Below are 26,940 nucleotides of genomic sequence, written 5' to 3'. Positions count from 1 at the left end.
CCCCGAACCAAAACAATAGGCAGTTTAAGCCCCTTTGATATATTTGTTCACCAAAATTTTGCGTGCGTATGTGTGTGACAGAGTATGTTTGATATGTTGGAATGGGAGCGTCAGGGAAACGGGTTGAGTTTGTGTCAAATGTCTGTGCATGTCCGTGAAAAAAACAAAAGAGAAAATAAGTGGACATTAATATGGTAGTTTAAGCAAAACGAGGGGCAAAAAAAAAAAAAAAAACTATCACTTAAAATTTTATGTACAAATTAAGTGATGCTTATTCTATACCGAAGAACAAGAAAAACTAAATGGTGCTCCATCTATATTGAAAAATAAGAGAGTTTTGTTATCAAACACCCTAAATAATGCAACTTCAAAAACTTTTGATAAAACTGAAATTTCAGTACTAAAATTTAAATTTGCTGTATCTATGAGGTCAAATTTGTTAAATTTGAGCACTGAATTAACAAATTTTATTGTATATGTGTTACATAGTTTAATACCAATATTTTATTTTACTATTCTATTAAATTAGTTTTTTTTAATATCAATTATTAATATTGATAAACTTGAAAACCAACACAAGAAATGAATATATGTCTTTGTCTATATGTGAAAATATGTTACATGAGAAAAGAAATATGTATTTTTTTGTGTACAATAAATAGATTATGTATGAAAATATATATTGACAGATTAAAAGAAAAAAAGTGGTAGAGTGCAATTGCGCAAGAGAGAAAATGTGTGAGCAGGTACATGTGTGCAAGAGGCGCAATACGTATGTGCGTACATGTGTGATAGTACGTGTGAGAGAGAGAGATTGTGTGCATAAAAGTGTCTGGATATAGGAAATAATAATTTTAAATGAATATTACGACCCTAGTTCAACCATTCAGCAAATCAAATCATTACACTTTCCATTAAAATTTTGTATAGAAATTGACTCTTAAATGGTAAAGAAATTTTGTTATGAAACAAACTTGAACAAAAAAGAACTTGACACATTAATTTTAAATGCTTAACGTGGTAATCAAACATCCCTTAGTAGTACATCCACTATAGGAATTGTGTAAAAAACCTTGGGCCGGTAACATTTTGCATATACAAGCTCATACCAAACAATGTGCTGCTGTAAAAGAATTCTCAATGCCATTCCCAGGTCTTTCAGTCAACACTTGATACCCTATACCTGATAACTAACATCTAACTATCGGTTAGCAGCTGAGAAAACACTACAAAAAGAAATCAAACCTACACCGCATATGGTACAACTAATGTACAGATAGTTCTACAAGCTATCGTAGCGAAGTGCCGCAAAGAAGCAAAACTTTGTACAGACTTCCAACTCAGTTCTTTCGAGATGTTTTTGGGCGCGACTTCATGCTGGCTCGTCTAGCCACATCCCACGCCTTTTGAGGAACGAAAACACCTGCTTGTGATGCAAAAAAGGACTCATAACCAGGTGAATCAAAAGCAAAACCAGTATGCTTCGATTTCTCTCCTGGTAGCTGCATTATAGCATAGCGTCGTGCCTCATCTGGGGTAAGTTGATTCCCAATCTCTAATAATCCAACCTTGCTGGCGTCAGGCTCATGCCTGTGAATTTCCTGAACAATCTGGTAATCATAGGGGAAGAACCATCTCTGGGCGCTGAAACCATATCATCAACAGTTTAGTGAATGAACAAACTTCTACTCACAGAAGAGTAGTGTCTATCATACAGCATGAGTAAGGTGGGGGAAGAAGGGCAAAAAATGTGTGCAGCTACTTGTCTAAAGAAACCTTCAAACAAAGATCATGATACAAAGGCATAGTTTGCTCAAAATAATTAAAGACAACCACCCAGACATATCTATGCATATTAAATGTCTTGAACCATAATCACTGCATTCAACACGTCAATATTTCTGAAGGACTAAACAAGAGATTCTGAAAAGAATGAATAAAGCTTATATATACTGACAGTGTATACACTATCACTGTTGGATCCATGACACAGTGCAAAAGTTGAATTCCAAGTTCATATTTTGCATAATTGTCATTTATTCAAAACTGACAGCGTATAAACTGCCAGTGTAAGAAAGATGAATCCGAAAAGAAAAGCCCGCAACTGGCCAAAATAACAGACAACAGTAGGTCAAAAAACCTTTTGCATACTTTTCAGCTGAATTTAAGCAATGATCCAATGCAACTTAAAAAAAGTCAGAACAGAAGGCCTTAAAGGATCTTACCCCTGGTATATAAAATCACAAAAAAGTGCAGCTATAGGAACAAGAAGCAGCGTCAGGTAGAAATAAATCGTACTCATCAACACATAAATGACGAAATAGATATTTTCCTGCACCATAGAAAAAACCCCAAGAACATCAACATGTGAAATTTTCTACACTAAAACAATGGCTATTCACACTGCTGACCTGATCTTTTGGCAAGACGATGCCAGAGTAAATAAAGACAAATATAAACCATGCTAATATACTCCCACCAACAGTAACATGATGCCACCTTGTAATTGTATTAGACATCATAAGAAGGCGCAAGTTGACAGTAACTACAACACATGTGAAGGCCATTGTACTGACATCCCAAAGACCAAACATTTTCCCTGCTTTATTCATTCCCGTAATACTAGAAGCTGTCACAAAATGATAGAATACGAGAGATTGATAAATTGCAAAGAAAGCCCAAATTGCAATGACTCTCCATTTGAAGAATGTGTTTCTTATTCCTTCCTTGTATAATTCTGGATATTTCTTGGAAAGGGATGCACTAACATCCTGCAAGAAGTCACATATGAATAGTGTCAAAGAATATAATAAATTCCATACTGAGCCTTAAAAACTTTTTGGCATTACAAAATCATTAAAATGAATAACAAAGCAATCAAATGCACTGTTGGAATTATGCAAGGTAAAAAACCAAATTTCATAAGTATAAGATTACCTTCTCAAATATTCCTAGGACAATCACAGGTAAGGCAGTGAAGATAACATTGTAGAGAGACTGAAACCAATCATCATAGAACCTTTGACCAGAAAATCCAGTATGGAATGTGAACCAGAACTGGGTCAGAGTAAACATCAGATTCTTGTAAAAGAAGTACGTCACCACCTGTAAACAAAACAAAACAAAAATTGAGCTTAAGATGCAAATCAAAAAGCACAAGATAATTGCAACGCCAATGTGACTGATCACTGCTAAATGCATTCGATGACACAAGGAATGGATCCGCCAAGCTGATACAATAAAGAATCCACAATGGCTCTTATAATTCATCAATATATCTTTTTTATTTTTTATTTTTTGGGGGAAGGGGGCCCGGGGGGGGGGGGGAAGGGAAGGAAAATACCATACCTTGCATATCCTAAGATACGACCACCTTCCATGCACAAGAAGTAGGTCTGTGAGAAAGCGGAACTGAGCAATTGCAAAATCACTGGCCATTACTGCTTGCATCCCTTCCTGTCCACTTATTCCAACACCAACATGAGCAGCCTGAATCATGCTAACATCATTGGCACCATCGCCAATACTGAGTGTGATTCTCTTTGCACCCTTCTTAACCAGGCTTGTGACCTACAACCAATAACAGAGTTTCCTGAAACACTTGAACATAGAAGTATATGACTTGCAGACCAGATGCTATTGTACAGGCTAACACAAAATAATCAACTTCATACCTAAAAGATTCTTTAGTGCCCACATTTGAGGTACACAAGAAAAAAATTATGACATTTTGAATGAAACAAGATCATGTGCAGAGAAAAGTTTGGGCCCATCTTCCAAGCAGTTTTTCAGGTTATGCCAGAGGAACAACTGTGACGTATAGCTTATATTTTAACACCACCAATACCATAAACAATAATATATACACTTCTGGCTATGTCCTTGACAGAAAGGAAACGTAAGAAAGTTAAGGTGTTAGCCTCATAAATTAAATCAACGGTTTCACTTGATACACTCTTCAATAAGAGTCTTAAGAACATCACCTGTGCTTTTTGTAAAGGAGAAACTCGACAGCAAACCACTGCATTACAATTTAAGCTCAAATTCAACAGCATTACGCGCAAACTTGGATCTAATGCATACATCAAACACTTCCCATCAATCACAAGGGCTAATTTTGTTTCTGATCCAGTACGAAGATACTGTAATGCTTCTTCATAGCACCTTTTCAGCTCATTCTTCACATTTTCTTTCATAAACCGAGCAAGCTCCACTTGGTCACCCTATAATTAGGTTTATGACAACTTAAGCCTTTGACATCAAAATTCACTAAAGAACTGTTTTACAGAAGAAATGTTACTCACTCTGTCTTCTACTTCTCTAACGGCATCAGTTTCAGAGCTGATGATAAATTGTTTCATGCTGTTATTAATCAATTTGCAAGCTGTACCAAAAAATCAAATGAGATATTCCACTATCAAATTAATATGACAAGGAAACTCCTAGAATGTGCTGATGAAATTATGAAGCTGAAGCTAAAATACAATGAATAAAAGTTTATTGTTGCCATTAACGTAGAAAAGAATAGAAATGAAAAAATTGAATTCTAAGGGAAAAAATTACCATAAGCTATATTTATTGCTGTCTCCATCTTGTCCCCAGTAAGCACCCAAATCTTGATACCAGCCTTTGACAGAGTCTCTATACAAGTGGGTACCCCTTCCTGAAGCTTGTCTTCTATAGCAGTGCACCCAATCAGAACAAGCTCTTTTTCAATGAGTTCAGCTACCTGCAAAATAAACAGATAGTTATTTGCAGGAAAAAAGTATCAGAAGTGGCTTATATACAGTAAAGGTACACCAACAAAAAGCACATTCAAATACATATGCTATCAAAGAAATTGATGTTGTGCGTCCACTTCGATGATGAAAATTGACAACCTAAAGAACCTAATGTACTATATCCACACATTCTAGAATATAGATGAACATATTGCACCAAAAGCCGCACCAGCATTCAATACTTTTCCAGAAAATCATTGGACCTAGCAAGACAAATCAAGATGCTGCACCTACAAATCACATTTTCTTCACATCCTGAGATTTTTTTTTCTTTTTCGTTAAAGGGAGGTGCGGTGGTGTGGTGGGGGGCCTTTGAAGACATTTTTCTAGCTCCCCAGATAGTGATGGATAATAATGAAAAGATGGAAAAGGTTAAATGCTACCATTAAAAAGCCAAATGAAAAGCATCAATAACTGGAGCACCAATCAAATGCCAAATGCCTCACAAACCAAAATCCCAATGTAAGAAACCACCAGAACTTCAATGGTATTTCCCTCAGAAAGCTAGTTTTAACTTTTGGTAGAAACTCAAATTAACACAGACCTCATCTAATTTCTTTTCACGATCCCTTAAAGAAGATTTTGCCTGAATATATTTCTCATTCCAACTCTCATACACTTCAGAACTCAAATCTCTGTAGGCCAGGCAAAGCGTACGCAGTCCAGCAGCTCCAAACTCTTCCAAGTGCTCCCTACTGGTTCTTTTCAGTTCATTGTCTCTGTCAGCCAATCGTTCATAAATTACAGTATCTGCACCCTGCGAAAAAGCAAGTACTGTAAAAAAAACCATCTAGAAAGCCTAAAGACAGGGTTCAACTCGCATAGTCAGTCCCATGAAACCATTACCTTGCAGTACAACACAAGTCTGCCATTTGAATAACGACAGACAACAGATTGGCGCTTCCTTGTACTACACACACCATAGAGTGTTTAAGTCAATTTTATGAAACATAGCATATAATCGCTACCATCATGCAAGTAATAAAATATAATCACCTGTTGAACTCGAGGACATTCAGGATCTCATAAGGAACATCTTCAACCTTTCCCATTCTCTCCACGTGTGATTCATGGACATAAATTGTAGTAGGTGTACGTCTGCAAAAGCATACTTCACCAATTACCATCACAGATGAATTGATTATCTCATTCTGGATTTCAAGCACAAGATCCATATCACTTTCTCATTCCTATCTAAATTGATTGATTAATTCGACTATCATTTCGACTATCATTTGGAGATGAAATCACTCTAATTTAAGGTTAAACATCACTGAATGACGAAAAGATCGATTTTTACAAGTCTTATCATTCATAAGTCATTATTCATGCATGCTTACTTAAAAAAGAAGAAGCCAAAGTTCTTGGCTGCTGTAACCAAAGCAGCCTCATCAGGGGAAGCAGCTTGGTAGCGAATTTTTTCAGGGGAATCTTCACCTTCAGGGAGTACAGTATGACAAATTGCAAGGCATCTGAAGAATTCCTACACAAAAAAGAAAAGCTTTTGTTGATGTTGAACAATGAAATCTTTTCATTAGATATGTACATGGTCATCAATTATTAGATGTAGTAGAACCAACAAAAGCAACAAACACTTTACTTTCAAATTTAACAACATCACAATAGCATAATAAATAAGAGCAGGAAGAGGAGAAAAGGGAGGAAAACTAGACTGAAAGCAAAGGAAGCATCAGATTGCACACAACAGTCAATTCACAAGTAAGGCAACAATGTCTTGATAGCTTAACACAATTGACAGGAAAGGACAAAAAATTCTAATAGATACAAGCAGTGTCCCCAGAAGAAGGTGCACACCAAATCAAAAAGGTAAAGTTGCATATCACAGAGTGCACACAGAGACTTTATCTCATTTACTAGCTCTTCTCCATCCGATTCTATGAAAAATTAAATAGCTGAAGGCAGTGCAACCGGTACAGAGAAGAACATTTCGGCAAATGAGTAACTGGATAACAATGAAAACTGAAAGCAGCCACAAAAATTATAGGTCCACATCTCAGAGAAAGTAATTGTGATCAAAAGTGGAACAAGAGCACCCAATGACCAACATATTTTGAATTGGATAATGGGAAATTCAGTTTCTTTAAAGATTGAGCATGTAAATCTTAACTAGTTCCTATTTTATATATTCTACCTTGCATAAATCAGGATTAGGTTCATTCCGCCAAGCACCTCTCATAAGCCGAGCATCATCAAAGTTGAAACCCTTTTCATGTGTAGCATCTGACGATTTCTGAACCTGTATGAACTTTATGACATGAAAACATGCATGACTGCAACTAAAATACAATCTCTCTCCTTGTGATGGCAGATTAACTTACCTCTACTTTCATTCCATTCCTTTGAGCAGTTCCAATCTCGATCTCGCTGATACCAGTACCATATATTTCTCCTCCAATTGAACATTTAAAGAATTCCATTAAGTTTCTTGTCAAAGTTCCAGTTTTATCCGAAAAAATGTATTCCACCTGGTGAAATAAGATGATAAATCCAGTTGCCAGAAATCAGCTTGAGTGAATTACAAAAGAAAGATGATGACAATAATTTCTTCATCCATAGGATTGTGCTCATGTAGGAAAGAGAATAAGCAAAAGTGAAAGCAGATAGATTTTCTGCATCCCGTCCAATCAAGAAAAATCATTAATAAATAAATTTCACCTGCCCAAGTTCTTCATTCAAATTAGAAGTCCGTGCTAAAGCCGGGGTGTTGCTCTCAAAATGATACATATGCAAATCATTATTGATAAACTGAGTGGACTGGATAAATTTTATCATCTGAAAAGGAAAAGAAAGGCAAGCTTAGATGAGACTTATACACATACAATGAAAAGAAAATGCCAGACACATACCTCGACAGAGACATAGAGGGAGATGGGAATTATTGGAGAATAGAGTGTGATAAGAGTGAACATGGTCAAAGCAGCAACCTGCACAATTAATACAATCAGTAAAACAAGAAGCAGTATAAAAAACAGAAAGCAGAAAAAACATAAATAATCTCTCCATCACCGCAAATCGATTGTCTGGATTGGACTGTGCATCTGAGTTCTTGCTAAACTGTAAGTAATAATACTTCCGATTGATGAAAATACCACTGCAAAAATTTTGAACAATAAGTCATCGTGAAAGTGTGAGCATGCTTCAAATGAAACCTCTATTTCATACTGAACATTTTGGGGAAGAGAAGCTAACCTGCCCACAGCACCCAAAAGGCACATGCAGAAGAGGACACAGAACAGAGTCAAAATAAGTTTGTCAAGTTTCTTTTCTAAAGTACTTCGCTTTGATGGGATTTTCATTGCATTCATCATGACCTGCAATTTGACCAAGGAGGCCATGGAACTGGACATTATGAAGATGAACAGTAAAAATGATGGCAAAATGTGAGAAATAGAACATAAATATGGACAAAGCCAAGCCAAAAAGTTCACATACAAAGAAATAACATTGATAGAAAACAGTAAAATATCTTTGCTTAAGCACGTCTTATTGTAGAACTAAATTTTTTAGACCATACCCAACCCAGTACCGTGAAGACTGCCCATATAGACATTGTTATTGTGTGTTACTATAACCAGAATGGAGGAAATCTAACAAAGACATAGTGCTGCCATATATAGTAGTACCTTCGTCTCATGCCCCGTGAAAATTACAGCGCCAACGATGAACTCAGTGTTCCTGAGACTACATCCCTGTGGAAATTTAAAGCAAAAGTCAGCAGGTCAAATCATAAACAAGTTAGGCAGCAAAATACCAACGTTAACCAGGCAAGCAAGTGTGAAGAATAGAAACATAGTCCCACCATGAAAAATTCAGTTGAAGAAAAATAAAATTAGGTGAGAAATGCATGCACTAAGAAAAGCATATCAGACTGGTATATGAATGAACAAGATTTGAACCCCACAAACAATGAAGAAATAGTCATTCATGGAAAGTATGACAAAATTTGCACACAGATAATTAAATAATATGAATGATGTTAAAACAATCAAAGAATCATAAAGATGACAAAATGAAGCCGTACTCGCAGTAAAATCTGATTAGGACTCAGGGGCAACGTCTGATTTTGAATTATCAAATTGCCAGTAAAGGTGTACAATGAATTGTTAGGTTGCTCACATTGCACTTCACCTGCAACTTATAGAAAGACACACATGAGATAGTAGACAATAATGGGATGATTACAGAATATATCAGTTGATTTATCATTGTTACAGGGGCTATTGATGCTAGTTAGAATTTTCTAATAAATTTACTAGCATAACACGAGGATATATAGGCAAAAAAATGGATAGGTAGAACCTTTAAATTCAGAGACTCTCTCAGGAGTCAAATAATCCCATGTCTTCTCTAATGCTTTTCTGATCTTTAAATTTGTTTCACCATCCAGATTTGCAGTCTGTGACAAGACAAAAAGAACTGCAAGCTGAGAGAGAGAGAGAGAGAGAGAGAGAGAGGAGAAACAGACAGACAGACCAACAAACCAGGTATACAACAGATAAGATCATGTCATCCTTGCGAATGCAACATAATCAATAGTTCAGTTACAGGCAAAAGTCAATGGGAAAGTCAACTGCACAAAGAGCTATACCTCAGTGTAACAGACCCCATCCGGATTAGGGCTGGCCAGAAATAATAAATCAGCAGGAAAGTATCCATCCTGCTTAACCTGAAAAATAGAGCAACACATGCTAAATAACCACAAAGATGCCAATTCTTCCAAGCACTAAGAATGGAAGGTCAAAACTGTAAATATAAGTTGCCTTGAGTCAATTCTGATGAAAGTTCAGAACTGTAAAGTTGCCCCGAGTCAATATCTCTGATACTTGTTAAAATATAACTTCGACATCAAAGTAAGGATACCAATATTCGCATAAAAGACCAGCAGGATATTAATATACTATTGCACTCTTCTGAAATAAATAACAGTCTATACATCTTATTTCTAAAGCACAGTAGTAGTGCCAGGGAAAAGAAGGAAAAAACATCCTAAAAAAAAAAAAACTAAAGCTACCTGAATCAATATGTGCGGAAGTTCCCTTCCATATTAAGTAAAATCAACCATAAACATAAAGGTTTAACCAGTGTGGCAAAAATGAAGCTCTTCACAAGAAAAAGGAGATAAATGTTGGAAAAGTCACAATCAAGACAACAACCACAGATAGAAGATGCATGAGCATAAGAGTAGGCAACAATCTTAGTCCAGCTATACATGAATACAATAAATGGGTAAACATCATAAATTCGATTTACTTACTCTGATGATGTCTCCAACCTGAAGTTTCTTCCAAGGAACAGATATCCACTTTTGATCTAGCAATACATCGACTGGAGTATTATTAATTGCCATGTCATTTTGAAAACGCTTCTGTTATACACAGGGCACAGGAGAATAAAGAAAAAAAAGGTGAGAAATCCCTTAGGCCTAGCAGAAGCATCAGGAAAGAAAGCTCTAAGTTCTTGATTAGATGCAGATCAAATTACTGTTTTATCTATTAAGCCTATTCAAAGACAAGTAAAGCTTTTACAAATTGGAACATTCATCCTATTAAGTACAAAAATATAAAGAAAACAAACTAAAGTTATCTGATAATACTCACCCAGTCCTCCCACGCCTCCTTTATCAGAGAAACAAGAAGCACCAAGCTCAAAGGAAGCACATTTGTAATTGGACTTACAGGACTGCAAGGAAGAAAATATAAAAATCAGAGTAGTTAAAATTCCCAAAATCACTAAAAGCCAACTCCATCCAAATTCTCTCTGATGCTATGGGAGTACACAACTCCATAAAGCATTACAAACATGCACTAAGTAATGTTTTGGTGGTAACATTTTGGTAACACAGGGTAAGTAGGAGATAATAGCAGTACTAGATCTCCACGATACTTCTGGCGAAACCAGTTAAAAGCTGAGGCACACCTCATATCAACTGTAAAAGAAACTTGAGACAAAAATTTTGATGAGTTTTACTATAACTCTCATGCATGAGTTTTTTTTTCACTTTTTCCACTATTCTTTCTATATAACAATACTCTATACCAACATTGCCCAGAAAGAACAACATGAGATGCTAATTTAGAAGCAAAATTCAGTGCATGAAATCCAGATTCAAGTGATGATTCAGAACTAATAAAGCCATGGGTCTACTTGGATGGTGTGTTTATTGATGTTTGTCTACAACTTTACTGTAGCTTACTGTAGAATGTTTTACAAAAACCTTTCCATGAGCCACCCACAACGCCGCTCAATCTGGACATGACACCCACCAGCAACTCTCACCACCATTCCCCACCCACAACCGCCACCGGCAACCACTACCGCCTCTCCCTCACCTGCCGCCGCCCCTCCCACTCCCTACTTCTCCACTACCCCCAGAAGCACCCCTCTCACCACACCCCACTACCGGCCGCTGCCACCCCCATCCCCTCATCCTCTCTCTCCACCATGGCAGTTTCATCCTCCTCCCTCTTCTTTTCTCCCTCTCCTCCAGCCCGCCACCACGGGGTATGGGAAGGAGAGAGAGGGAGAGAGGGAGGAGAAGGTGAAGGTGGTGGCAGGATGGGTGGTGGTGGAGAGGGAGATAAGAGGAGGAAGGTGATGATGGGGATAGGTGCTGGTGGGGAAAAGAAGGGAGGAAGAAAGTAGGGGGGAGGGGGAAGAGGTGGAAGGAGGAGGAGAAGAGGGGAAGAGGGGAAGGGAGGGGAGAGAGGAAACAAGGAGAGAGGGGGAAGCAGAATAGGTGGCGGAAGTGTGGGGGAGGGTGGTGGCGTGGGGCAGCCGTGATGGGAGGAAGTGGCAGCCGCAGAAGGGGAAATGGTTATGGAAGGTGGTGCGAGAAGGGAAAAAGGGTGTGCAGTTTTTGAGTGTTTCTTTTTTTTTTTGTGGTTTTTTTTGTTGGGGGGGGGGGGGGGTGGGTGGGTTTGTCTTACAAAATTAGGCTGTTTGAACAAGTTATTGTAGCTAAAGTTGAAGAAAAACTTTCACTATTAAAAACATGCAAAAAAACAGGGGTGCCAAATGAACCCCGCATTTTGCTTGCTTCTTGACAAGTTAGAAGATAAATTTTGCAACAAACATACCTGACGGGAGTGCATGACAAGATCGAGATCATAAGGAAGTAAAGGTTAGCCACCCGCCTGAACTGTCAGCACAAACAACAGCAAGAAGAAAAGATAAAGTGAAATAGACAGCAAGGTTACATCTTGTGAAGAATTGCAGAGATGATAATTTGAAATTACTGACTATTAGCATTAATGGTATAACAAAATTTACCTGTTCAAATAACCCCTTTGGGAGAAATGTAAGCACATCATATTTTGTGGTTGACACAGAATTTCCCTGAGAAAAAGAGTTTCAGTAAACTAGAACCAAACTTCATCAAAATTCGAAAGTAACATTAAGAAAAATAACTGAGAAGTTTATATCTGTTTTAAGCTCCAAAATTCAATCTCAATAACCTTTCACATACAAATCAATGATATCTTTCCAACAAATCTTAAAAACATCACATCACTCACAGGAGCAAAGAGTCTTGGAAGAAAGACTTATGAGTACAATCAGTTCACTTTGCAGTCCAAAGTTTAGCTTTAGACATCTGAGCAGGCGATGGTCCCAGTATGGCATCACATGCAATTTTATGCAATTAGATATTATTTTTCGATTTTTTTTGCTCCTGAAACTATATGCCAACACACAAAACTAGATTGTGACAATTTTCACAACTACAAATGAAGACATTTCCAATACAAAATAACAAAGCTAGCTTAAGGCTTAGAATGTGCTACACGGTTGAAACAAAGTTCCAGTTGTTGGGAAACAGTTTCATCAAAAAAAAAACAACTACTAAACTTAATCATACAAACAAAGCATCAAATTGTCACATAGTCAGAAAGGTCTATACGGTGGACCTTTCAAAGTATCAGCAAAGATGCTAACAGACAACTTGAAGAAATAGAACCAATCATAAACCAATTTCATTCCAACATCTCTCTCACGTAAGCAGAAATCAGGCCCCAATGGCTCCATCCAGTGTCGAATGTCTTAATCGAGCTGGACATCAATAAGCCATTTCTCCCTGTGCCTGTGTTCTTTTGTGCGAATTGAATCACAAATCTTAGCTTCTCTCAATCCATCAGGAGAAATTAGTTATTCTAATTGCATGAAGAACCCAAATTGACGATAAACTAGATGGGCCAAGCTTCACTCTGGCCATAACACTAAGACTTGACAGCTTCCACATAAGATCTTTTTACAATATCTAGTTCTCTTAGAAAAGGAACAAGAAAATAGTTCAAAACAACTTGTTGTTAAAGCTCTAAAATACTTCTTTTTAACTCAGTGTGGAAAGGGAAGATAGAATTTAAGATAGAATACCAGACAAGATACCATGACAAAGATTAAATGTCACAAAGATTGACAAAGTGTTAAATGCATATTAGAGTTCTATTTTCACGTAAATAAGGGATTCAAGTGGCCCTATATACATTGTTAAGGTTATGAATGTACTGAGAACAAGGATTCTATGCATTCACAATTTGCAGAAGATGTTAAGGTCTTAAAAATTCAGACTTAGTTTAAGAAAGAAACAAATTCTTTTCTATTATCAAGAAGTTAAAGATTCATAAATAACATACTTTGAGCAAAATAATAAACTCCATTCCAATTGATTTTCCTCACAGTTATTCCAACAAGAACATCTTTCTATTTCCTAAATGAACAATAAGACAAGAATGGCTCAATAACATTAATAATTTATCAACTGAAACTTAAATGCACAACAATCCATCTAATTGTGCACCATATACTGCCACCAGAAAAGGCAAAAACAACTCATATCATTCTTTTCAACTTTATAAATTTGAAACGAAGACAAAACAATCGTCCATCTTTATATCCTAATAACCACTAGCCGCTGCTACCAACATTTAAACATGAAGTAAACCTTCGATGAACCTCCCAAAAAAAATTACTGCCCTTCAAAGAAATTCGTGCCTACGTCCCCATCCCACATTTCGAAGTAAATCAACCAAGAGGAGAGGGGAGGGGGAATAAGCAAACCTCTAAAACGTAGTAAGGAATGAGAAGTTGAAAAGTTAATGGACCTTGAATTTGGCGAGGGCATTGGCTTCACGGTCATTACAAAACACGGTACGGTGACCAGGTGCCTGCGGCTGGACTCTCCCGAGTCGAACAGTTCGAGACGAAGAGACGTGCTCCGTCATAGCCGTGCCTCCGGTGTCTCCGCCGCCGCCTAACCTCGATCTGGATCCCCTCCAGCCCGCCATACTACTGCCCTGTAATCCCTCCGATCGCACAGAACCGATCAAATCAATTCCGGAGACTATCACGTTGAAAAATTCTCCAAATCTTACCTCACTTCAAATTTCCTTTTCATATATTTGAATAAATTGGGGGAATATTAATTAATTGCTGGTTGAAGTGTGAAGATAATAGGACGGAAGAAGAAGGGAGGGGCTTTTGTTGGTAATTCAGCCCTTTTTCGTTAAATACATTACAGATTTGATATTCCACCATCTTTTTGTTCCGCGTGAAATCCATTACTGCATTTTTTTGGCGAAAATTTTTGAGATGTAGTCCCTCAATTTTCGAAGTATAGTTTTATACTCCCTCAATGTATCAGACAATGCACTAAGCTCCTGTCGTTGTGAAAAGGTAAAAATATATCAATTCAGTGGGAACAAAATATATCCTTTATAAGTTTATTTTTTAGATCACTTTCTTATAAATTTATTCTCTATCTAAATTATCAAATCTTAACATGACAAATAATTTTTACAAAGTAGAGAAATAATATATATTTTTCAACATACTTATTGAATTAAAAAAGATTGACGAAATGAGTTATCTAACACTAATTGTTAAAATGGTGTTATATTTTCACAATATCATTCACTAACAATAAAAAAAATGATGATTTACATTAAATCTAAATTTTATGGTTAACTAAAGAATTTCTTTCATGCAAAACTATCTTTTGATAATTACATTTCAGGACTTTTCTATGCAATTAAAAAAATAATAGTAAGAAAATGGCGTTTGTGGATCTTACTCACTAGAGTATTTGTTTTTTTTTTAGATACATGAGGCAAAAAAGGATGAGTTGCAAAGATGAGGGACAGTATTTGCAATTTTTACGTATCATGGTAAATGTACTTAACGACTGTGGGGATTTAACAACTCCTGGGTGTGCGCGTTGAGCACTTTCTGCACGGGTTTTGAGAAATTAAAACTCCGGATAGTTTGTGTACGCGCGGAAAGGAAAGTGAAGGTTAAAGAGGATGTCATGAAGAGGAGAGACGACAACGTTTATTTGACGTGCAGGATGCTAAATTGCGCCGTCAACGAAGTTTGTTAATGGGGGCTGAGAGGCGATAGAAAAGGGCCATTGTCGTGATGATCATGGAGCGGACAGTTGAAATTTTAGGTGATGACGTTGGATGTGGCGGTTAGAACAGGTACATCTGTACTGCTCCCACTCTTCTGCGCCAATTTCTGCAAAATAATAATAATAATAGTTATTTGTTTCATGAATAAGTTATTGAATCACTTCTTTATTTTTTAAATTATTTTTTAATCTCACCTACATTAACTCTTTTTACTTTTTGTTTACTGGTTGGAAATTATAAATTGAGAAGCAAATATTTATAGCATAATTTGTATTTTCAAACTCTATGTTGTGAGATAAAAGACGGATGTGTCAAAATGATCAAATGTGTTTTTTCCTTTGATAACATCAAATTTTACTTATGGTTAATGTCAAAATAACAACATAAAAATGCCACTTCCAACATAAGTTTTAATCTTATCTAGAAGAAAATAATCAACCTTTTAATGTATTTGTATAATTATACAATTGTCTAGCAATTGATAATAATTATGTCACATGACTAATTTTGTGGTCTCATTGCACATTCTTGTCTTATTCATACGGTGCAAATAACTACTTTAATTTCCTCTATTTTCCATAGCTTATTATTATATATGAGATGATTCTTTGGATTTTTTTCTCGTTGAAAAATTAATTGTCCTTCTCCTATCGAACTTGTCCAACTTGAGATTCTTCAGTAATTTTCAAATATGTCCGTTTAGATTATTATGTTTTAAAATTTTTATAGAAAATATATGATAGTAGTAATTTGATACACATAAAATAAAAATGTGGTTAAAAATATAAAAATTTTATGGAAAAAAGGGCAATCTAAACCCATTTACGTTGTACTTTGGGAACTACAAGTTGGAGACCGTGCGATTTATTCTATTTTCACGAGGGGCAGAAAAATAAGGTGCTAGTCTAGAACTGTTTTGGAGAAAAAAGTAGTGGTACACTAGTTTGAGGAAAAAAAAAAAGAGAGTGAGAATCCCAATTCTCAACAGCTGCTTGAAGTATCCGGCAGCGCCAGTTTGACAGTCCTACTCGTCCCATTCCAACACCAAATCAAACACCTTGCTTCATCGAATTCAATTATCTCTGGGAATAAGCAAAGGCTAAAGTACACGTTTACAATCTACCGTACGATTATTGGCACCTTGGCACCTTTTGAAGTTTTCTAACTTTTCTCCTGACAAGAAGTCGCCATATTTGCTCTTCTTTTCGCCAAAGCTTTTTGTGGGCTTCGGTTAATTTCGCAAATCTTTTACCAAAACTTTTTCAATTACAATTTGGCTTGGACCCATCAAGTATTGTCCTCGGGGGCTCTTTTTTCGAAGATTTGAAATTTTAAGGGGCCTTGCAGGGGAATTTTGGGAAAGAAATCAGCAAACATGGACGTTGACGCTGAGGAAGGAACTTTGCTTAAATTTGCACCGTTTCAAAGTAGAGTGGATGAGGGTTTCTGGCATAGATTATCTTCATTGAAGCTCAACAAATTACGGCTTGATGAATCTCCAATGCCCATTACTGGTTTAATTCTTTCTGTTTTTTCTAAACTTTAATTTTATGCTTTTTTTTTTTGGGTTCAAATACTCAGAAAGATTGAAGATTGAATTTTTATGGGATCTTTTATGATATCTGTAGCTTGTCTTTGCTATTCAATCATGTTAGCAATCAAATTGAGCAAATAGAGAATATATATCGCACCATTTATGGTTTCCGTTGCTTCTTTCTGCTTTTCTACATGTTTTTTTTCCACTTTTTGTTTTGGGTTTAGTTTGGGATACATATTTCAAGCAATCAAATTAAGTAGAAATTGGAATTTTATGGCACTATTTAGTTATTTATAATGCCTAAGCAGGTTTTAGTAGCTTGATTTTGTTGTGATAAAATGCTAGGTTTTTTTGCACCTTGTTCGCACAAGCAAGTTCCAAGTCGTCTGACCCTTCTGGCCGAGTCTCTGCCTAGTGAAGATCAAAAACAATCATCATCCTTACCTGCTACTTTGAATCAGGGGAATAGGAATAGATGTCCTGTACCTGGCATTCTTTACAATACGAACACTTTGGAGGGCTTCAATGCCATTGATAGAGTGAGCTTACTTGAGACTGAAGCTAAGAAGGTATTATGAAGTGAAGTTTATTGAAACTGTCAATGCCATGTGGAGAAAATTTTATTTTTGAATTTGATTACTTAACTAGCTGTAATCTTTGATGGATGGAAAGCTAGATGTGCTAGTGCTGGAACATTGCTCATGTATCTAGTTTATTTATCGTTTAATATCAGATTTGGGATGATATTCACAATGGTAAAGTGGAGGAAAGCAGCTCTGTGCTCTTAAGATTCATGGTTATATCATTTGCAGAGCTGAAAAAATGGAGCTTTTGTTATTGGTTTGCTTTCCCGGCTCTAATGCTTGATCCTGCAGCAAGGGTGGTCAGTTTGCGGTCAGCATCCCAGTGCCTTAGTTTAGAACAGGTGTTACTCTGATCAACTCTATGGATTGATGATAGCTTGTAAAGATAAGATTTTGATCTTAAAGATGTTCAACTTCTTAAACAGGCTGAGTCCTTGTCATCAGCATGTAATGAGTGGCGTAATACAAGCTCTACAACAGGCATGATTAGATTATGGCTTGTAGTTTTATCAGAATTTGTATATTTGATGTGTATTGTCTGATACATAAAGAATTTAAACCTTGATGTCACTGCAGGTGTGCCATTTTTTCTGGTTTGTATTGCTTCAGACTCTCATGTTACTCTTAGACATCTAGCTGATTGGGAAGCTTGCATGGATGATGGTCAAAAGGTCTGTTAACATGCCTTACACTAGCTGCTATAAAAATAAGGTCGTTATTAGTGAGTGAATAAAATTTTGACAAATGATAGCTTCTGTTTTATGGACTTATAATGCGCAAAAAATATAGTTACAAAGTACATTTAATGAAACATAGGAAAAATCAATAGTTTTTGAACGATTTTTGGTGCCGCTCTTTTGTCCAGGTTTTATTTGGTTTTTATGACCCTTGTAATGTTCCATATCCTGGTTGGCCACTTCGAAATTATCTTGCATATATTTGCATAAGATGGGGTCTTGAGAAGGTTCATTTCTTGTGCTATCGCGAGACTCGTGGTTTTGCAGATTTAGGGTTTTCACTCATTGGAGAAGCTTCTATATCAGTTTCACCAGGTAGAGATGCAGAGTCTTTAACAGCTTTTCTTCAAATTGCTACTCATGTTCTTTCAACTTTTAGCAAAACTTTGGTTTCCCTGCTTTTCTCAAGTATATGCTCACGTTTGTTTAGAATGGAAAACTCGTGACTGTACGCCTAAAGCTGTTGGATGGGAAGTGAACAAAGGGAATGCTAAACCAAACTTCATCAGCCTTGCAAAGGCTATGGATCCAACTAGGTATCAGAGGAAATTAGTTAAAAATTGCTTATTAATGTGGTTTCATTCTCCTTATTTAGGCCATTTTTGGTTTATGATGTGCAGTTTAGCCATATCAAGTGCAGATTTGAATTTAAAGCTTATGAAATGGCGTGCAGTGCCAGATTTGAACCTCAGCATCTTGTCTGCTACTAGATGTCTTATACTGGGAGCAGGTACACTTGGATGCGAAGTTGCTAGATTGCTTATGGTAAGTGTTTGGTACCAATTTCAAGTTAAACCTCTTTTTGTTGAAAGAAACAATAACTTGATAATCTTAATGCCTCGATACCTTATTGAGAATTATTTTAATTTTGCAGGCTTGGGGTTTCCGTAAAATTACAATGCTTGATAGCGGCAAGGTTGCCATTTCAAATCCACTGAGGCAGTCCCTGTACACATTAGATGACTGCGGTGAATTTAAGGCCATTGCTGCAGTTAGAAGTTTAAATCGCATCTTTCCTGCAGTGGTGATTAATTTAGTCCCAAAATGAATTAGCCCTAAGAAAAATCGATTTTTTGGCTGAAAGGATGTTGTTTGTTCTTCCTCTCAGGAAGCAGAAGGCATTGTGATGGCTATTCCAATGCCTGGGCATCCGGTGCCCGAACAAGAAGAGCAAAGTGTGCTTGAGGATTGTAAACGGCTGCACGATTTAGTTGAATGTCATGATGTAATATTCTTGCTGACTGATACGCGAGAGAGTCGGTGGCTGCCTACTCTTCTTTGCTCTAGTGCTAACAAGGTATGGTTTATTAACTTATGTCCTATTAAGTTCTGTCCTGTTGTATAGTTGTTGCATCATATCTTGGGATCATTTTACATATAATGTGTGCTTTAAAATATTGATGCTTAAAGACTAGATACCTTGGGTTGCTTTCACTTGTACAATGGTCCTGATAAATAATCCTTTTTTGTGTAGATAGCTATTACAGCAGCTCTAGGATTTGAGAGCTTTGTAGTTATGCGTCATGGAGCTGGTCCTTTGAGCATGATCAAAGATTCTGGAGCTCTAAGTAGTTTGTCTGCTGAAATGCACAACCTCTCACTTACAAACAGGATGGGAAAACAGAGACTAGGATGCTATTTCTGTAATGACGTGGTTGCGCCAGTTGACGTAATATTTTGAATTATTGAAATATCTTTTAAGTTATAAGATTTTGATTTTAGAAGCATTGATCACTTGTTCTACTTTCAGTCGACTGCAAACCGTACCTTGGATCAGCAGTGCACAGTTGCTCTTCCTGGACTTGCTTCTATTACATCTGGCTATGCTGTTAAACTTCTAGCAGGAATTTTACAAGATCGTTTGGGGTAATTGTCCTTTTACTGCATGACGTTATCAATGGCCATTACCTGATGACAGTTTTATATTGGGTGTGCTGTGTTTTCATGTTTCTTGTTTATGGACACTCTCACACAGGATATTTGCGGATGCTGAGTTTGCAAACTCAGCTAATAACCCGAGCAGTGAGAATTGTCTTGGTATCTTGCCCCATCAGATTCGAGGATCCCTCTCCCAGATGTCTATGATAACACTTGTGGGGCATGCCTCTTCTAGCTGCACTGGTTGTAGCAGCACTGTAAGTTTCTAAAAACTGTTAAATCCCCTTATTAGTAAATAAATGCATCACGTTATTTACCACCACAACCCGGACAATCATTTTATTAATGGTTTTTTATTAATGGTTTTGTTTGTCGGCGTAAAACCATATTCTCTAGCTTTGCGTTTTACCTGTGTGAAGCTATTATAATCTTTTGCATATCCCTTCTTTTGGTTTTTGTTTAATTCTGGAGGTTGTTTGATGTCTCTGGAACTTGAAATATTCCAGGTGATATTGGAATATCAGAAGAGAGGGCTGGATTTTGTCCTTCAAGCTATCAATACACCTATGTATCTAGAAGATCGAACAGGACTAACAGAGCTGAAAAAGTCAGCTGATTCTTTTAATTTGGATTGGGAAGTTGGAACTGATGATGTGGAGGATGATTGTGTGGAAATATAAAATCTTCTGGTGTAATTAACTTCAGCTGATCATATAAAATCTTCTGGTGGAAATTAACATGAATGTTCTTGTTTGAAGTGTTGTAGAAATCACCAGAAAAGAGACGAAAGTTTGACTTCTACTTGATTTGTCCTTTTCTTTTTTTTTTTTTTGGAGGGGGGGTGGGGGGAGTCTGTTGATGTAGTTTCACTTGCAGAATGGTTGGTACAAGGCAAACAGAAAGAAGGAAAAAGTTTTGAAGACGAGAAGTTATCTTTACCTACTAGGATGTGCTTCTTGCTTTTCCGTTTTCTGTGGCATCCCCAAAAACTAGTTATTAGAACTCTTGGGAGTGGTTAGCTGGCAAACAGCATAAGAAGATGTTCCAAAATTGCATCCATTCCCAGTGCTACTAATTTCAGAAATTGTTTTGGTAATGCAGTTTGTAGTTACAAAAAAAAAATACTACTATTATTCCTGTTATTTGTTGGATACCTGGCTCCGAATGAAAGCTGCAGGTTTCGTGACAAATTCTCTGATTAAAGTCTTTAGTAAAGACACAATCATGCAGGTTTCCCAAGTATCTTTTAGTTCCATTCAACTTGAATCAGGTTCATGTACTATATACATACCCTTAAAAGTTTATCTCTTTTTACGGATAACTGTTTGCAGATATGAAGTTTCCTTTTACTACTTATTTGTGCATAACTCTGGAACTAGCTGTTGTTCTGGTTGCATGCAACGCTCATATTGTTTGGCATTTTATCTTTGATCATGGTGGAGACCTCTGTGAATATAAAGGTGTGGAATATAATTACATGTAATTTAGATGGTATTAGCTTTAACATATGAAGGATGGGAATAATTATTGTAAACCTTTGTAACTGCATAAAATATTGTACTGTTCAAAGATATCCTATGATTCTCATGTCATTTGTCAAGTGTTATTTTATTTTCAAGTACACTGCTTTTATTTCTAGTCTGTCGTTACATCTATTTGTTAGTTTAAACACTTTCAGGTACAGTACAACTTTCTGGCTGGTGAGTTTGCATTAGTTCACAGCCTAGAATCTTATTATGGATCAGTATTTGGCCATTGGAAGGTGTATCATTTGTCAATTTTACTACATAAAATGGAGTTAGTGCATTAAAGAACAGTTTTCTTCTTCGCCGCTTGTCCCCTGTTATATTTCAGATCCGCCCTTTTCCTGTTTCTCCAACTTTTGGTATCAAATTAGTATTTCTTTGCATGAATACAGTTATTAGTTGATATGTGGGCATCATGTTTTTTTGACTTGATCTTACTCAGTTTCTTGTTCCTTTGTATGACAAACGTTAGTTTGTTGAAAAACTCATCTTAGTTAGTTGGTCTAATTAAATAAAGAGAAAGGATAAGCTACCACATATTTTGATCCATTGGTTAATCTGCATTTTCTGGGTCACTTTCTATAAATTCTCTGAAGTTTGTGGTCTGTGTATCCCCTTTGTTGCAAGAATACAGGTGTCTTTTGCACTTGCAGCTTTGCTGTTGGTTTTCTTTTCATAGTACTTGAGGGCAAGGCATTGTTTTCTGTTTGTGATTTTGACAAAGTGCTCATAATGTTGCATAAGCATTGGCTAGGTCGTGTTCGCATCATTTATCCATGGAAGCAAATGTTGTCGTTCATCTTGGTGGTACGCACACTTGGGGGAACTGTATTTTGGTGTTTATCTATCAGCTGGTTCTACGCCCAATCTGGCTGGAGCTGTTTTTAGCCAGAGTCGACTTCGGAATCCATGCAATTTCCATGGCCCGCTTAATTGTCAACCCTTTATTAGTAGCAGGTTTACTTTTCCATCAAGGAATAATACCCCAACTTGGCCGCTTCAAACTGCTTTGTTTGGTTTCTATTGTACTTTATGATTGATTCTGTTGATCGAAATCAAAAAGCTGAAACCCGGTCCAAGGTTCTATTGCATCCGCATCTTAATACTGTGCAAACTCTCTGGTAATGAGAAATTACTCTCGGACGTTGAATTTTTCTTCTTTTTCTACATCGCCAAATATGGGACGAGGTTTCGGCCGGCCAGCCAGCCATTGATACATAGACAGATGGAAATTACAAGCTGAGCAGCCTGTACGCGAGGTCAAGGGTTTTTGTTCATATTTCCATCCACCAATCCCTTTGCGCTATTTCGTTCCCCTTCTTTTAAATGAAAAACGCAAAGACAAATGAAAAGATCGGCCTACGTTGCCAAGGTACCAAACTGGAAGGCAAATTTCCGCGAACCATTAAAAAAAAAAATTTCTTTCCCTTGAACCCTTTTTAATGTCTAAACTCGCATAATCAGGTAATATGAGAGCAAAGCATTGGAACTTCTGAAACAAGCACTTACATCCTTGTAATTTTATTTATTCAGTTAATCTTCGGTTTCTTAATATATTCAATCAAACAAATTTGACACAGATTAGTCGAGCTTTATAAGTTCTGGGCAAGCAACCTCACAAGAACACTGTACCAGACATTATAGATCAATCCCGCCAGAAGAAGTATAGAAGCTAAACAATTTCTCTCTGTTTACCAAGTTATGGAGATATTCTGATATAAGCTTCAGGAGTCGAAGAGACTACCCACATTTCTGTGGCTTTGATGAAGAAACGAGTGTAAGGTAACTCTTTGACCCAGAAAAATGGACATCTTCTGATGGTCAATGAATGAATGAGCCTGGTTTCTCAACGCTCTTATTACCAGTTGATCTGAACTATATTTACTCATGATGATCTTTCAAAACCACCACCAATCTGCATGTGCAACCAATCAGGTGATGTACCCCTAGCATATTCCCTCACCGCCTGTGAAGCAAAGGCCATCCCAGATGAATCAAATGGCTGCTGGCCAAACTGGAAACAACATGTGCTACATGTCAAAAAATTTACACCAAAATTATGTAAATAAAGGTAAAAGTATCTATATATTTTATCAATAGTAGCAAGTCCCGTCTCTATCTTTTATGATCTTTCAACACCTTTCAATCTTTCTCTACTGTATGTAGTTTAATAAATAAGGTGTCCTTTCTTCACATAATATGTTTCGAAGTGCTGAAAAATTTTAGAAAGGAAATGATGTTTGGTCTTCATTTCATTGAAAGAAAAGATAAACAAAGTTCCTCACCAAGTCACGAGATTTTCCTTTAGCGTAGCTTTTAAGCAAGACAAAAGAACTCTTAACAGCAAGGAGTTCGAACAAAAGTAAGGATTCAGGAGTCAGGTAAGCTCAAATTATGAAGATTGAGTAATGATTTGGCTTGACTCAACTGCACACCCACTAATTCCAAATGTTTCACAATGTATAGCTCCTATCATGGGACAAATTCTGGCAACTCATGATAGATGTCTAGTGCACTTACATCTTTGGAGGGAAAACCTTCAATTCCAGGGCTTAATCTTGAATTAACTGCTTCAAGCTTCATTGAAAGAAACTGGAAGGCAAGTAAATTTGCAATTCAGTATAAACTGTTACAGAATGAGCCAAAAGCAGGAGTAGTCATAGGATTATCCACTATTCACAAGAAGCTGCTTCTCTTTTCTTCTTCTTTTTCCTTTTTCTTTTTGGGGGAAGGGGGAAGACTGTACAGACTGTACCTCAACTTGGCGCTGTAAGGATTGGATATAATTGATAATCTCATCAAGAACCAAAGCTTTTCCGATAACCTGAATCCGAAGACCAACTTCTGTTAGAAAACTGACATATCCTCCAAAGTTTGCCAGCTTAAAGAAGTGAAATATTACCCTTCAAGATAACTAAATTGTGCAACAGCTAGAGGTGCAATTCAGAAATAACTCTTACACATTAAAAAAAAAAAAGCACTCAGGATAAAACAAAGAAAGAGCATCCACAGAAACAGACTCCAACCAATGTAGCAGTGTTAATTTATCCCTAGACTCCTTACGAAGGTGAAAAATGAGTCTACAGTAACAGAGGGAAAAATCTGACCGAATTGTAAGAGAAAAGATTGAAAGAGAGATTTCTTGGAGGGAAAAGATTGAAAGAGAAATTTCTTGGGATTTGATTTTTTACCTCCAGCAGCACTACCTTCAGCCATCCAATGGGAAGGTGCACCACTAGGATCATCTTCCGCCAATTTAGTTCAAATACCTATTGTTTTCATTCTCGTGGTGTTTTCATTAATGCTGTACTTCAAAAACTTGATGACCTTTGACAGCAAGGATCAGGTGTCACTTTAATTTACTATCTACCTTACATATTTGTTTCTATGGGTACTATCACCCATAATGAGATCTAAGTTGATTTAAGTTGCTTATAAACACTTAATCACCCAAAGGAGGGGGGAGGGGAAGTATACTTTAAGTGGCTTCATCAGCTTTAATGAAGATCAAACTGTGTGAAATCTCAATTGAATAAGAAGGATCAAAAAAAGTAAGAAAAACAAAAGAAAATTCTTTTTCAATTCTCTATGTCATCTTATATGACAATTAGCGAGCAAATGATACCATTTCCCAATGTCGAAATTTACCACAGTATCAACAAACAAGAACTGTTAGTTCATGAAGTAAAAGACAAATGGATATAAAGCCAGAGCTCACCTTGTTACAACCAGGGACTAGGTCCTGGAGAATTTTCATCCTCTCACTTATCTTCTCTCGCCTAGCCTGCATATCAGTAAAATAAAACAACTAAGCCTTTGTTATTTTCCAGAACTAGCGCGCTACTTTTCTATTAATCCATCTGATGCAGCTACTGAATGAAAATTTGAAGACCTCACAACCTCTTAACTATTACCCTTACTATCAGCAAGGCAAAGAATTACTACAACAAATCGATAGATAATCTAAAGAAAATTACCCTTTCGGCTAGACTATGACTGTCTGTAGCTTGACCTCTTCTCGCTCGCACATGGATGTAATCTTGCTTAGGCGGTTCAGCCGGTTTTGGAGATGGTTCCGCTGCCTTGCCTGAATTTGCTTCCCCTTCTGCCTCCGCTTCCCGATTCTCATGCGCTCCTGCTGTCTTAAGTTTTTTACTATCACATGCTTTCTGCACAATTGTCAAAGCCGCTAAATCATAATCAAAATTAAGCAATTGATAGTTCAAATCTTCAGGTTAAACAGTGAAAGCAACTAACGGTAACGGTAGAATTGGTATAATGCACAGGCAATCCACGTGGATCTTCAATTTACGAACTCTAGATTCTGATGCGTATGAACTTTATATAGATAAAATCAGCTCAAAACAATGACAAATTCTAAAACAATGCAGAATCCGATTTGAAATAACTTCTAATATACTACATCCAAGCAATTCAACTAAAACAACTAAACAACAAAAGCAAAAAAAAAAAAAAAAAAGTGGAAAGAATTTCCAGCTTAGTAAACTTTCATATGTACAGCGTAAATTGAGCGTAATTTCAGTAGGAAAAATTACCATGGCATTGCCATTACTGCTATTTGAAACTCCTTTAACTGCCTCATCCTCATCTCTTCTCCGCCTAGCTCCTCCGCCACCACTGCTGTTGGGAGTCGGATTTGGAGCCTGCTCCATTACCATCGGATCACGGTCTCTATTAACACCGGAATTCACATTCATGTTCATACTCATAGTGGCAACAAAGTCATTAGTATTGTGAAACGACGTCGCAGCGCTTGCACCGGGACCGGGACCGTTGTTCATAGGAAACGGCCAGATCTCCGCTAAGTTATACGCCGCCGTATCACATCCCAGATTATAGGACGCTTGCGGATCCATTTCTCCCAACCCGATCCGAATCCAAAAACGAACTGGAACTTTATTTTTCAGTTACACAGCATTGGTTGAGACCTTGGGAGAGCTGGTGATGCAAAGGTTTTGTTAGAGGAACGGTGACAGCTGAAGGAAGTAAAGGTGGTGGCGGTGGGAGGTGGAGGGCGCTGTCGTTGGTATGCGTACAGTACTTAGTGGCTCACTCTGCCGTAGCTTTCTCTTTCTCTGTCCACCACTCTCTTCTCACTATCACTCCTCGGGAGTTGAAAACAACTGACTTTGGAGTGAGGTTTTCTCGGAGGGTCCAGCGTTTCCTGTCCCAACAAACACCTTCCTCCCTCCTCTCTTCTCTACTCTTCGCGTGTACTTCCCACCTCCCTCCCTCACTTGCCCTCGGATTTGCTTATATCAGGTAGCGTGGTGTAAATGAGGAGGAGAGTAATTTATATATCGAAACTTTGACCATCATTTGATTTGACTTTTTTTCTTGGACAAGTTCACATGTTACGTTTCAAAAAATTTATACTCCTTCTGTCCCATTTTGATAGTTTTGTTTTCTTTTTTTATCTGTCCCGAATTATAGTTTATTTTTCATTTTGATT

At 37.0% G+C, this 26,940-nt stretch overlaps 3 protein-coding genes across 6 annotated transcripts; 1 reads left to right on the top strand and 2 right to left on the bottom strand.

The window, feature by feature from the left end:
- Positions 1–974: 974 nt before the first annotated feature.
- LOC113716349 (phospholipid-transporting ATPase 3) lies at positions 975–14,334 on the bottom strand. Of its 2 annotated transcripts, none has more exons than XM_027240645.2 (27): positions 13,901–14,334; positions 12,072–12,137; positions 11,879–11,940; positions 10,400–10,481; positions 10,057–10,167; positions 9,391–9,468; positions 9,102–9,198; positions 8,824–8,930; positions 8,426–8,491; positions 7,992–8,113; positions 7,809–7,893; positions 7,649–7,726; positions 7,458–7,574; positions 7,121–7,267; positions 6,934–7,038; positions 6,122–6,264; positions 5,778–5,879; positions 5,628–5,691; positions 5,326–5,538; positions 4,564–4,729; positions 4,305–4,384; positions 3,984–4,223; positions 3,349–3,570; positions 2,938–3,105; positions 2,412–2,771; positions 2,226–2,332; positions 975–1,644 (listed from the first exon to the last, which is right to left on the bottom strand). In XM_027240645.2, exons 1-27 carry the CDS (start codon positions 14,081–14,083, stop codon positions 1,341–1,343), a joined length of 3,675 nt encoding a protein of 1,224 aa, XP_027096446.2. In that variant the 5' UTR covers positions 14,084–14,334; the 3' UTR covers positions 975–1,340. The 2 variants fall into 2 exon arrangements, with proteins under 2 accessions (XP_027096446.2, XP_071927830.1); XM_072071729.1 differs by having other exon boundaries at positions 11,879–11,935; positions 13,901–14,086.
- A 1,773-nt stretch (positions 14,335–16,107) lies between these two features.
- Positions 16,108–21,262, top strand: LOC113716844 (ubiquitin-like modifier-activating enzyme atg7). Of its 2 annotated transcripts, XM_027241344.2 has the most exons (15): positions 16,108–16,329; positions 16,553–16,719; positions 17,088–17,311; positions 17,476–17,667; positions 17,752–17,806; positions 17,903–17,997; positions 18,192–18,378; positions 18,494–18,599; positions 18,684–18,828; positions 18,938–19,087; positions 19,172–19,360; positions 19,538–19,732; positions 19,814–19,929; positions 20,039–20,198; positions 20,448–21,262. In XM_027241344.2, the coding sequence occupies exons 2-15, from the start codon at positions 16,581–16,583 to the stop codon at positions 20,619–20,621; spliced, it is 2,127 nt and encodes a 708-aa protein (XP_027097145.2). In that variant the 5' UTR covers positions 16,108–16,329; positions 16,553–16,580; the 3' UTR covers positions 20,622–21,262. The 2 variants fall into 2 exon arrangements, with proteins under 2 accessions (XP_027097145.2, XP_071928371.1); XM_072072270.1 differs by lacking the exon at positions 17,903–17,997 and having other exon boundaries at positions 16,108–16,719; positions 18,331–18,378.
- Positions 21,263–22,957: 1,695 nt separating this feature from the next.
- On the bottom strand, positions 22,958–26,740 carry LOC140021452 (transcription factor bHLH79-like). Of its 2 annotated transcripts, none has more exons than XM_072072271.1 (6): positions 26,024–26,740; positions 25,445–25,636; positions 25,186–25,251; positions 24,223–24,291; positions 23,988–24,059; positions 22,958–23,481 (listed from the first exon to the last, which is right to left on the bottom strand). In XM_072072271.1, exons 1-6 carry the CDS (start codon positions 26,342–26,344, stop codon positions 23,353–23,355), a joined length of 849 nt encoding a protein of 282 aa, XP_071928372.1. In that variant the 5' UTR covers positions 26,345–26,740; the 3' UTR covers positions 22,958–23,352. The 2 variants fall into 2 exon arrangements, with proteins under 2 accessions (XP_071928372.1, XP_071928373.1); XM_072072272.1 differs by having other exon boundaries at positions 22,958–23,433.
- Positions 26,741–26,940: the final 200 nt, after the last annotated feature.

The sequence above is a fragment of the Coffea arabica genome, chromosome 11e (assembly GCF_036785885.1).
Source record: "Coffea arabica cultivar ET-39 chromosome 11e, Coffea Arabica ET-39 HiFi, whole genome shotgun sequence".
In the NCBI taxonomy this organism is placed as follows: Eukaryota; Viridiplantae; Streptophyta; class Magnoliopsida; order Gentianales; family Rubiaceae; genus Coffea; species Coffea arabica.
Note: the sequence above shows the minus strand (reverse complement) of the source record. Positions and strands in the feature narration are given on the sequence as shown.